The sequence below is a fragment of the Sinocyclocheilus rhinocerous genome, unplaced genomic scaffold (assembly GCF_001515625.1).
Source record: "Sinocyclocheilus rhinocerous isolate Xijiao unplaced genomic scaffold, SAMN03320098_v1.1 scaffold189, whole genome shotgun sequence".
NCBI lineage: Eukaryota > Metazoa > Chordata > Actinopteri > Cypriniformes > Cyprinidae > Sinocyclocheilus > Sinocyclocheilus rhinocerous.
The window spans coordinates 351,570-363,457 of NW_015667354.1; the positions used below are offsets into that span (position 1 = coordinate 351,570).

Here is an 11,888-nt window from a genome sequence, read left to right on the forward strand (position 1 = left end):
CTTGCTCGGGAAGAATGTCTCCAATCCAAAGAAGTGTGTTTTTGGTTGTAAGGGAAAGATAACTTTGTTCAGCTTCCTAAAGAACCCAGCGTTATGTAAACAGTGGATACAGTTTGTTTTTCCGGGGCAGCAATGGAGTTTCACAAGTGTTTGTTGACGAATATTTTATAAACAAGGCCTAGTTCGACGCTGGATTTGCACATCGTTTGATACTGAAAGATGGAGCAGTCCCAGCTATAAAAGATCCCGGTCATGATTCAGAACTGCAGACGGTAAGTGAAACAGCATCAAATGTCTGTTTTGTTGGCATCTGGCGCCCAAGTGCTCGTCACTCTTTAGCTCCGCCCACGGCGCCTCCAGGAGCTCGGCTTTTTCCGGAGAGAATCGTAAAGCTGTATCTTTCTTTTATAAATATGATAAAGCTAAAGACTTTTTGGAGATATGAAGGATGCAGTACTACTCTATAGGTACTCAAGATTAACATGAGATTGGGTGAAACTGTGTGTTATGCCCCCTTTAATATCCTAATGATTTTTGGCATAAAAGAAAAATCGATAATTTTGACCCATACAATGTTTTTTTGCCTATTGCTACAAATATACCCCAGTGACTTAAGACTGGTTTTGTGCTCCAGGGTCACATATTTGCATAACAATATTTTTTTCCCCCACCACTAAAAATGTACTGATCAGTAACACTGTCAATCTCTCACTCATCTAACTCATTAATAATTAACAAATTCTACTTTGTTCTTGGTTTGGACAGAAATTCAAACCAAGTTTCATGACGTTTTAGCTGTTTAGATCGTCAGGGCTGTTTAATGTGTCTTTAACAAGTGCCTATTCATCAGGTGCCTGAATTCCCCTAGAACTCTGAAGTAGAGCATTCTGGGTAGAATTCAAATAGGTCATATGGTTTTGTGGGATTGTGCAGGCTGTCCCGCTTGACCTTCACTATCAGTCAGGGGTGCAAGTGAACAGATTTCTAGATTCAAAAATGACACATTCAGGTAACACATACCGTCACACTTTTGCCATGTTTGGCTTCCGATACAACGCACAGCTAAATAAGACTGCATGACTTTGAGGAAGGCAATTTAAACTACTTAATAAAATGAAAATTGTAATATTCCTGATGTGTACAACAGAAGACAGGGCTAAAATAAAGTACCAACCATTCTTTTTAGGGCCTCTCCAGATAACAGCATCATCTGGACTACTGAGCAGGAAGCCGATGGACATGACGGCCAAGTTGTCCTCAACATACTAGACAGAGAGAATATATCCGTATTACAAATGCTTGAGAAATACAAATCAAAAGAAAAGAGATTTAAAAGATCTCACCACTGGGGACCAGCCTGAGCCGCTCTGATGAACCTACAGAGAAAAGAAGCAAAGAATGAGATTCCCAATCAGCATTCTGACACAAGCAAGAAGCACAATGAAACCAGAGATATATGACATACCTGCTCCCCCTCTAACCCCATTATTTTTGGTATAGATGGCCCACAGATGTCTACATCTAGCAGTGCAACCTGGAAGAGGAAAAAAAAAATAAAATCAAGCACAAAAACTGGTACAAGGATGTTTAATAAGGATATGGATTATTAAGGGTGTGCCTTTTACCCAGACATTGAATGTCTGTGTAAAGCAATATTAAATGTGTTCCGAGTTTGTAACACCACACAAAATGTGTTATTAACCACCCAGCCAAATTTGAATAAAGAAAAAAAGGCAAGTAAATAAAATAAGTTATCAAAATCACTGAAACCACGCCCACTCGCGGGAAAGCTGCCACCTCTCTCGACTGTTAAATACCGCTACAACCTGAACGGATGCTCCCTCTAGCAGCTTAATTGGATTTACACAGCCATACATGAAATATGCATTTACGTGATTAAGGCATAGCTAGCTAACAAACGGAAGGCTGACAGTGACTCGCTTTTGAGCGGGTGAACCACCGATGCTAATGCGCTCTCTAGTTATTATAGTGTTAGGGGAAGGCCCATGCTCAGTGGCTCCAGTGCATCAGCGAGACATCATTTCAGGCTCGCCCAAAAAAATCCCGAACAACTGTTTAACTACATAATACAGTACTACATAGTTCACACTCACTGTCTTTGTAATGTGTTTACAGCAATACATTTCTAGCATTTATAATACGTTTAGAAACTAATTTTCTGAATTGCCTTTACATGGGCTTTAATAATTAAGTCGAACAATTACTGTATAAAAACCTGTGGCAAAAATCACCAATGGCAATCAAATGTGAAAATTTGGTCAGTTCATATAAGTACCTTACCCATATTATTTACAGTATTAAACATAGCAAAACAAAACGAAGCAAAAAACAAAACAAAACAGTTGGGATTTGAACCCAGGTTCCATTTCCTAAAGACAAATGAAAATTGCACCACCGCAATACAATGAAGTTAACACAAGATGTCAGCATGGCATAGCTCAGCAACTCACACAGACACACATACAGCTTCAGTCTGACCAGCACTGACTCGGTGCTTCAGTTCCAGCTCTATACACACAGACCACAACCACCTCCAACACACCTTTGGGCTATTTAAACTTATCTCTGAATGTCACTTCTACCCTGCTGTGATCGGGAAACATAACCTTTCCATTGCTTATGTGGCATGAATGAAAACATCACGTCTGTGGTCTCAATTCTGAGTGTACAGCCTTGATTTGGTGTGGGTTGAGTGTATACAAGACCTAATAGTTATATATGAACTCTGGGCCAGATATGCATGACATAAGAACAGGTGCTAAATATGAGTCAGCGTGCATGACAACAGATCCAAGAACACTTCTATTAGAGCAGGCCTGGGAATTAAATGTATTTGAATTCCAAACTGTTCATTAAAAGTAATTATACAGCAAACACAACTATCTGAGTTTGCCAACAGACTGGATCACATTGTACCAAAAGAAGCATTATAAATGTAAAAAATAAGCAAGCATCCATCCATCTATCTATCTATCTATCTATCACTGCAAACACCTCAACAGGGCCTCACAGAAACAGATGCAAATGTCATTAGGGCACGAGGGGAAAAAAACCCTGGGAATCTTTTAGAGGCCTGGCTTTTGTATAGAAGACCATCAAAACTCTTTTTCTTCTCTTACAATAGACCCCTGAGAGCTGCTGCATGCTCACTGGATTATACTGCAGCATATGTTTAGATAATCACACCAGAGTAAGAGTTTGTTAGTGTGACTGATCTGTGGACATGATAGGAACTGATAAAAATTCCAGATGTGCTGATGATTTGACTTTTTGGATCCATGAAAGCCCTGTCTTTTGATGCAACAAAGACATGACATGCATCTAAATGGATCAGAAATATAAACAATGATGTTATTACAAGCACTTTTTAAAAATGTAAAATGCATTTGGTTTACAAATAAATATAGAGTCTAATTAAATGTATGACCTTCTTGCCCCTGGCTTAAATGTTATTTGTCGACGGCTGAATTAAGAAGCATGCCCTTAAAACACACCCTCTGTAGGGTCAGACTGTTTATTTCTCCCTCCCTGTTCTTCTGCTTCCCGAAGGAAATTTACTAAAAGCAAACTTTGGAGTGAAACTGCAAACGAGGAGGAGCACAGAACACCACTTAATAGTCCCACAGGAATCGAGCAGGTTCCCTCGCTCTCCCTTTCGCTCTCTCTCAGGAAATGGATGCTCAGTGAGCAGGGTTGTAGGGAGGCTAAGACTATAGTGGCAAAAATCAGAGATTCTTCCACCGAGCTAAAGGGGAAGTCACACCACTTCCTCCCAGAGTCTGAATACTTTTCTTCTGGCAACTGCTCTTCTTTTCCAGTACTTCCCTCTATCTTGGGCTAGAAACACAAATGTACGTGCTTCTGTGTCTTATTTGGCCTTCTTAAATCAATGTCTGAAACCCTCAGGGCTCATAAAAAATATGATGAGCGAGGAGTGGAAAAGCATATCTTAACCTTACAAAAATGTAAGGAATCCCACAGACCTCTTGAGAGAATATGGAACATCCACAAACGGCCTGTTTGGGACCAGAAGCAGATTTTGCCTATACACTGTTCCTAGAAAAGCAAAGAGACATTAGCCTTGCTTTCATTCAAATTCTGAATTTAATTTATCAAAAAAAAAAAAAAAACTTTTTTATTTGCGAATAAAGGGCTTACATCCCATGTTTTTAAAAGAAAAAACATTTCCGTCACACGTTTGAGGTATTCGGCCAATCACAACACACTGGATAGCTGGCCAATCAGAGCACACCTTGCTTTTCAGAACGATGAGCTTTGTAAAAATCGTCGCATTCCAGAAAGGCGAGGCAGAGAGGAGCAACAATAATGTACAGTATGTGGAAAACAATGTGTTTTTTTAACCTTAAACTGCATAAACACATTTCATTACTCCAAATACACCAAATAATGTTCTTTTTAGCAACATCATATGACCCCTTTAAGTTATACTACATGTAAAGCTTTCCAGAATTTCTAAATAAATATATACCTTCTTAATACTTGACTATGCAGAGAAAAAAATTATCAGAAGAAGGATCAGAAGTACAAATGTACAATGTTCATTACCAATAAAGGATACCCCAATTATCGCAACAATTGCTTAACAATATTTGGATGGAAACCTAGCTAATGACTAATGAGTGCTGAATAGTTGACCTTTTTAATTTTTTACAATACATATAAGTTTGTTCACTTCTGGGGGTTTTGTACTCATAAACCAAATGCTGTTGGTTCGAGGCCCAAAAGGAGGGATTCCCAAATCATACACAGACCTTCTGGTATACATCACCATAAATGAACACCTAAAAACTGATCAAATTTGCCTTCCAATTAAGTTCACATGCTATTAATGGAAAACAAGACATTCAAAACAGCAACAACAACAATACTGTTGAAGAACTGGCTTTTTAACTGCCCAGCTGCAGGCAATTATTCTCAACCATCAAAACAAGTGGCTGCTATATTCATCAGGATTCTGCAGACAGCTACTAAACCACCAGCATTTCCTTAGAAAGCAGCTTGGGACACACAAGAAAAATGAGAAAAAGTTTAAGATATAGGCACAGCTCTCTCATAAAGGGTATTTATCCTCTGTTAAAGAGAAGAAGGAGGAGGAGGAGGAGGACAGAGTTCATCCAAAGGCAAATTCTTATTTCTTCACACGTCTAGAGACAAGTTATGAAAATATGTCACCATATCTCTACAGACCAACAGAAAGAGATTTAATAGAAATGTCTGAGAAAAAATCAAAACAGCCAGAGATTTTAAAGAAAGAAAAAAAGTGTGGCTTCCATTCTGAGAACCAAAAAAGGGTGTTTGCAACAGCCTAAAGCACTTAAAATGGAAGAAGAACAAGACATTCTTGGGTCAAACAAGTCTCTTCCCAGTGTCAGCTGGGCGGAGTATTCCCCTGTAATCAAAACTATGAGACAGACTTCATATGGAAACAAAAAACCTCACAATTGTTCAAAAGCACATCTGTTACAGCCTTTGTGTTTTGGTACAAACATGTGTAATATATAATCATTTGATAATAAAATTATGTTGCATCACAATTTAATTCAGTTTCAGCATCAAGTATAAATATAAAACTAAACACTGTGTATTTCAGCTAAATGTGTGAACCGCATCTGATTACACTAGAGCAGGTTTATCCAGTTATCACCATTAACACACAAACTTTCTCATTAAAAGCTACATAATGCTTGTCATTATGCTGTAGTGATGACCTCATCCCCTTACCGCTCCAGTTACTGTGAGTGAATGCCGCACCTGTAAATTACTATACTTTTCCAACTCGCATGCACCTTCAGTCAAAGCCTGCAGCACTTAACCTACATTAAAATGTAAATTGAGTAAATTCATTACATAGATGCTTATTAGCAAGAAATGGGTCTAAGGGCAAACAATATGTTTACCATGATAATCAACACTGGGAAGCATTTTTGTAATTCATGATGGCGGTCTACAAAGTTTAAAGGGGTCATATGATGCGATTTAAATTTTTCCTTTCTCTTTGGAGTGTTACAAGCTCTTGGTGCATGAAGAAGATCTGTAAAGTTGCAAAGACTAAAGTCTCAAATCCAAAGAGATATTCTTTATAAAAGTTAAGAGTCAGCCACGCCTACCTAAAACGCCTCGTTCTGTTTGGCCTTCTAAAAGAAGACACAACTAGAAATCAGTGGTTAAGTTTTATTTAAAACACTGTTCCAGAACAGTTCAACCCAAATATTCAGATGTGTGCAGCGCATTTTGCGGAGGACAAGGACTGTTTTCTGAGAGAGTAGCCTACAATGCCTGTGTCGGTTTCTATAAAGTGGGGCAATTCCAACTTTGCAAGGACAGTCTGGCACTTCTGACACAGTCTGTAAGTACATTTTCATATGTAAAGGATTTGCCACTGATGATTCAAACGCGAGTTTTGAGCAGTGAAGAGTAACTGTTAGAGCTTGTTGTTTGTTGTTTCTCTGATCACAAATGCAGACATGGTTTTATGTTTACGCAGTGCGATACGCAACGCAACGCAACGCGTAAAAAGACAGTATAAGTCATTATAATCAGTAATTATGTCCCCACTGGATGCAACAAATGCCTCGTTTATAATGGGTTTTATTGGTTTTGTCTTGTCGCTCCAGCCGGACAGGGCATCACAGTATGGTAGGGGTGTAACATTTCTGTCACACACTTGTGGTATTCGGCCAATCACAACGCACTGGATAGCTGGCCAATCACAGCACACCTCACTTTTCAGACCGATGAGCTTTGTAAAAATTGACGCGTTTCAGAAAGGCGGGGCATAGAGGAGAAACAATAATGTACAGTATGTGGAAAATAATGTGTTTTTTGAACCTTAAACTGCATAAACACATTTCATTACACCAAATACACAAAATAATGTTCTTTTTAGCAACGTCATATGACCCCTTTAACAGTATGACCTTTAGTGTTTACTGTAGAAAACCACAATGACAAGAGGAGGTGGTTGGGTTTGCTGAAGTACTCACTCCAGAGGACATGCTAGAAAAACAGTGGGGATAAACATAGTCAGCGTAAATATAAAGAATCCAGAACTGAACGCTGCCACTGAACATGGAAACAACAAATACAGAAAATAGTTTCTTGAGAATACAGAGATGCTTCTCTGAACCCTACCATAGGAAGTCAGGATGTGCCACTTGATTTGCCTGCTTTCTGCTTAAAGCTGGCATGTTGTATGTCTGGCACCAATTCTTTTAATCCTAACTGATGCAGTGTGTAGCTTTTTATTTTTTAAAAAACAACTATGTTGGAATATGTATCCATGTACATATTCCAGGATGACCATGCCAAGATTCATCAGACTCAAAGAGTAATTTAGCGAGCATGAGGAATCATTTTCTAGTGATGGGAAGTTCGGATCATTTTACCGACTCGGACATTTGAGTCTCGTTCAGCAAAATGAACGAATCTTTTTTCAAGTCATTTCGTTCATTTTAGCAAAATATAATTAAAATGTTACGTGTTACTTCCCTAACAAATATACTACTTACGCAAACGTTGTTCACACTACAAACAAGACAAAACTATAATGCAATAAGAAACAGAAAAGATTAATTAATTGTTTAGTCTATGATTAGCTCACCTCACCTCTTATCTGACAAGTTTTCGGGTTTGAATCATTCGTTCATCACGTGACAGCCCCATAAGCTAAACCTATGAAAGAGAATTGATTAGTTCACCTTTCAAGGTTTCAGGTTTGAGTCGTACGTTCATCACTTGACAGCCCCATAACGACTCTGAAAAACCTGAAGACTCGAAACAGGTGAGTTAATTCCAGTACAGAACCTATAGGATGTTGCGCATGCGCGACTGAACGAATCACACCGAGACGACTCGTTCTTCCCGAGTCACATTACAGATTCATTCAAAATGAACGAATCGTTCAAGAACGACCCATCACTATCATTTACACAAATGAATTGGCCTTAAATGGGTCATGATCTGCCTTTGTTTCATAATTTATAAGTAATAGGCTATTTTCTGTCCTGTTTTTGACCCGCCTCATCAGAACGCTCTGTCTGAATAGGCATGGCAGATTGTAGACTCAGAAGTAAACGCCCACTGCTATGATTGGCTAATAGTTGTGTATGTTTGACAGCGTACTGACGCAGTCTGGAAATTCATTAAATGAAGGTTATCGTTTGATTTCTGCATAGACCTCTCTCGTTATTTACATTACATGCATGAATCGGTGGGCGGGGCTAAATAGGCAGTGATGTAGAAGCAGGCGTTGATCTTCTGTGGAGGCGGAGTTTATCCACACTATAACATCATAGAGTAGAACATTCCACAAGCTGTCGTTTTGGCAGATTTTCGGATGTTTTTATAGTACAATGACCTCTTACGTGTCCAAAGATCAAAGGAATTTTGATTTCTCAATTCATGACCCCTTTAACCACACTGAAAATCTTGAAGCTGGAATCAACTTAACAGTGTGGTTTGACTCTCCTATAGTCAATACAAGATGTCTGCCAAAAATGAATGCAACTCTTGATGGAAATAAATGTTTTGATGTTGCATTATGTTGTCGAAACAATGCCACAATGAAAGCACAATGTTTTTAAAGCTAAATACGATCCAACAAAATGTTATGAGTTTGTGACTTTTTTTGGACAGGCAGTGTAAAGTTGACTCCAACATATCCCAAAGTTTTTCAATGGTTTTGGCCAGTTTTTCACAATTTCAGCCTGATGAATCTTGGCATTGTCATCTTGGAATAAAGGCATGGGTACATCTTCTGACATGGTTGTTTGAGAAATAAAAAGCTAAAATAAAACTCATCAGTTAGGGTTAAAAGAATTGTTACCAAACATACAACATGCCAGAAACACATTAATCACTGCAATAATGTTTCAAACCCAAAATCTTATGTGTTGACTTATTTAAATCCAAACAGCTATTTTTTTTTTGGCCAGGCAGTGCATGCAAGATTTCTCTTTCTGTTCCATATCTAGTTCCCTCCATGTGAAATAAACTCCTTATGACTGACCGTGTGTGTGCGTTGGATGCCTCTCTTATATGCTGAAGGCCGCACTAGAGGAGACTCTCAATGCTTTCCTCACTCTTTCAGTTCTCAGGAAGTGTGCACACAACACAACGCAAGGCATACAACAGGATGTTCTCACTCAAGCTCACAGCCCTTCCGGAATCAGAAGAGGAACTTTTGACACTGCAGATAAGAGGGAGCTATCAGCACACAGGCCTGAGTGGAAGGTGCTGTTTGGAGATCATACTGACACACACACAGGGTTTCAACTGTCAACAGCGTCAGCCAGGGTGACCATATTCTCACTCTCACCCAAGAGGAGCACAAAAAAAAAAGAAACCACTTCAATTTTTTTTTTTTTACATATAATTTTACTACATATACCATGTGCTCGAAAAATAAAAACAGTCCCTTGGGGAAAAAGAACAAAAATCAATAAAGAGAAAAATACACAGTTGCACAAACTGCCATCCTACAATGGAAAGAGAGTGAGATGTAAGAGAAAAAAGACATGACCCATAATTCCACAGGGAGACCTTTTAAAGCCACTTCTGAATACTGGAAGCGGAGAGCGTGCGACTCGATTCCTCTCGGCGTTTTAGATGTCTGCCAACAATGGAGCGCTTCACACTGTGGAAGTCCCCAAGCTGTGCGATTTAAATTGTTTGAGGGATTGAAGATTATTTCAGTCAGTGAGCTGCCAAAGGGTAAACAGCGGCCGCAGTCTGCACGCTGACTGCACTATTGTGGCCGCAGTTTGTTGAGACGAGATCAATACAGCTCTCCCCAGTGCACTGGCTCAGAAAGAGTCCCAGTCAGAGCCGTGCTCTTCTCAATGAACCCGGTAAACACAGCTCTTTCTGCCGCAGAGCTCTACAATGCACTAAAAATAGCCAGCAGTCTCAGATGGAGAAAAATTATTGTGAAGCGCTTGGCTCGGATGCTGATATACAAACAGAAGCTTTTCCTGTTCACTGCTCTTTCGAAATGATACATTCAAGTTCGAAAGCATAAGTGTTATGTTTTCCTCAGCAGTTGGTTGGTTTTCCTATTCTGATTAATATGATAATGTTTTGCTAAAGGCACCGCACTTAAAATGTCTGACATGATTTCAGGATCTTTTCTGAGCGAGTTCGGAAATGTGATTTAACATTCACAGTGCTGTAAGGCAAAAACCTACAATGGAAAGAGAGTGAGATGTAAGAGAAAAAAGACATGACCCATAATTCCACAGGGAGACCTTTTAAAGCCACTTCTGAATACTGGAAGCGGAGAGCGTGCGACTCGATTCCTCTCGGCGTTTTAGATGTCTGCCAACAATGGAGCGCTTCACACTGTGGAAGTCCCCAAGCTGTGCGATTTAAATTGTTTGAGGGATTGAAGATTATTTCAGTCAGTGAGCTGCCAAAGGGTAAACAGCGGCCGCAGTCTGCACGCTGACTGCACTATTGTGGCCGCAGTTTGTTGAGACGAGATCAATACAGCTCTCCCCAGTGCACTGGCTCAGAAAGAGTCCCAGTCAGAGCCGTGCTCTTCTCAATGAACCCGGTAAACACAGCTCTTTCTGCCGCAGAGCTCTACAATGCACTAAAAATAGCCAGCAGTCTCAGATGGAGAAAAATTATTGTGAAGCGCTTGGCTCGGATGCTGATATACAAACAGAAGCTTTTCCTGTTCACTGCTCTCTTGTAGTGATTCATCCAAGTTCGAAAGCATAAGTCTTACATTTTTCTCGGCAGTTGGTTGGTTTTCCTATTCTGATTAATATGATAATGTTTTGCTAAAGGCACCGCACTTAAAATGTCTGACATGATTTCAGGATCTTTTCTGAGCGAGTTCGGAAATGTGATTTAACATTCACAGTGCTGTAAGGCAAAAACAATCCACTTGAACAACAAGCTTTGATGAAAATTAATCAAAATGAAGCGCTTTGTTAAAAAAAAAGAATTAAATATGACAATATGAGCAGGGCTTGCAGCACATCTAAATTAGTTGTGGCATTTCATATTCCAATGAGTGCAAAAAAGGCATTTTTAATCAAAAAGGGCAGGCCATGATTGAGTCTTGATAGAAAAACATTGACTGGTACCACATTAATAGTGAGACAAATATTGGACAGAACAATAGCTGTGTCTGATATCTAAACAATGCTAACTTTTCTGGTAGAGGAAGGAAGACATCAAGGTATGCCAGAATTAGCATCCTTTCTACTAACACTCTATAATTTAGTCAGTTTAGTCAAAGGCAGTGCAAATATACAATTTGACATGCCACAGTCCTATGTGTAGGCCTTGTTGGCTGAAAAAATTAAAATGGCATTTGTTGTACATATTTTACTTCTATGAATCAATAGATTTTATTTCTAATAAGCATAGTAATTAAAGAAGAAAAAAAACTTGAAAGTTTTTACAATATATTTGAGAAAGATATTTGACAATTTGTGTGTGCATGTGAATAAAAAAAAAATGCTCAAAAGAGCATCATCAATATCAAAATTAGTGCTGTCAAACGATTAATCGCAATTAATCGCATCCAAAGTAATAGTTTTTGTTTACATAATATATGCGTGTACACTGTGTATATTTATTATGTACATTTAAATACAAACACATGCATGTATATATTTAAGAAAAATATGTTGTTTATATATTAAATATATTTATATATAATATAAGATTATAAATATATAAATGTATAAACGTAAATATTTTCAAAATATATACTGTATATGTGTGTATTTATATATACATAATAAATAGACACAGTACACATACATATATTATGTAAACAAAAACTTTTATTTTGGATGCGATTAATCGCGATTAATCGTTTGACAGCACTA

The 11,888-nt window shown here is 38.6% G+C and overlaps 1 protein-coding gene across 2 annotated transcripts in view; it reads right to left on the reverse strand.

Annotated features, from left to right (window-relative positions):
- nubp1 (nucleotide binding protein 1 (MinD homolog, E. coli)) overlaps nucleotides 1–11,888 on the reverse strand; it is a 28,319-nt gene that overhangs the window by 10,427 nt on the left and 6,004 nt on the right. For both annotated transcript variants that reach the window (XM_016545662.1, XM_016545663.1), the window contains exons 4-6: nucleotides 1,466–1,534; nucleotides 1,344–1,376; nucleotides 1,175–1,265 (exon numbers count right to left, since the gene is read on the reverse strand). In XM_016545662.1, coding sequence (XP_016401148.1) covers nucleotides 1,175–1,265; nucleotides 1,344–1,376; nucleotides 1,466–1,534 — 193 coding nt within the window. The remainder of the gene's footprint in view (nucleotides 1–1,174; nucleotides 1,266–1,343; nucleotides 1,377–1,465; nucleotides 1,535–11,888) is intronic.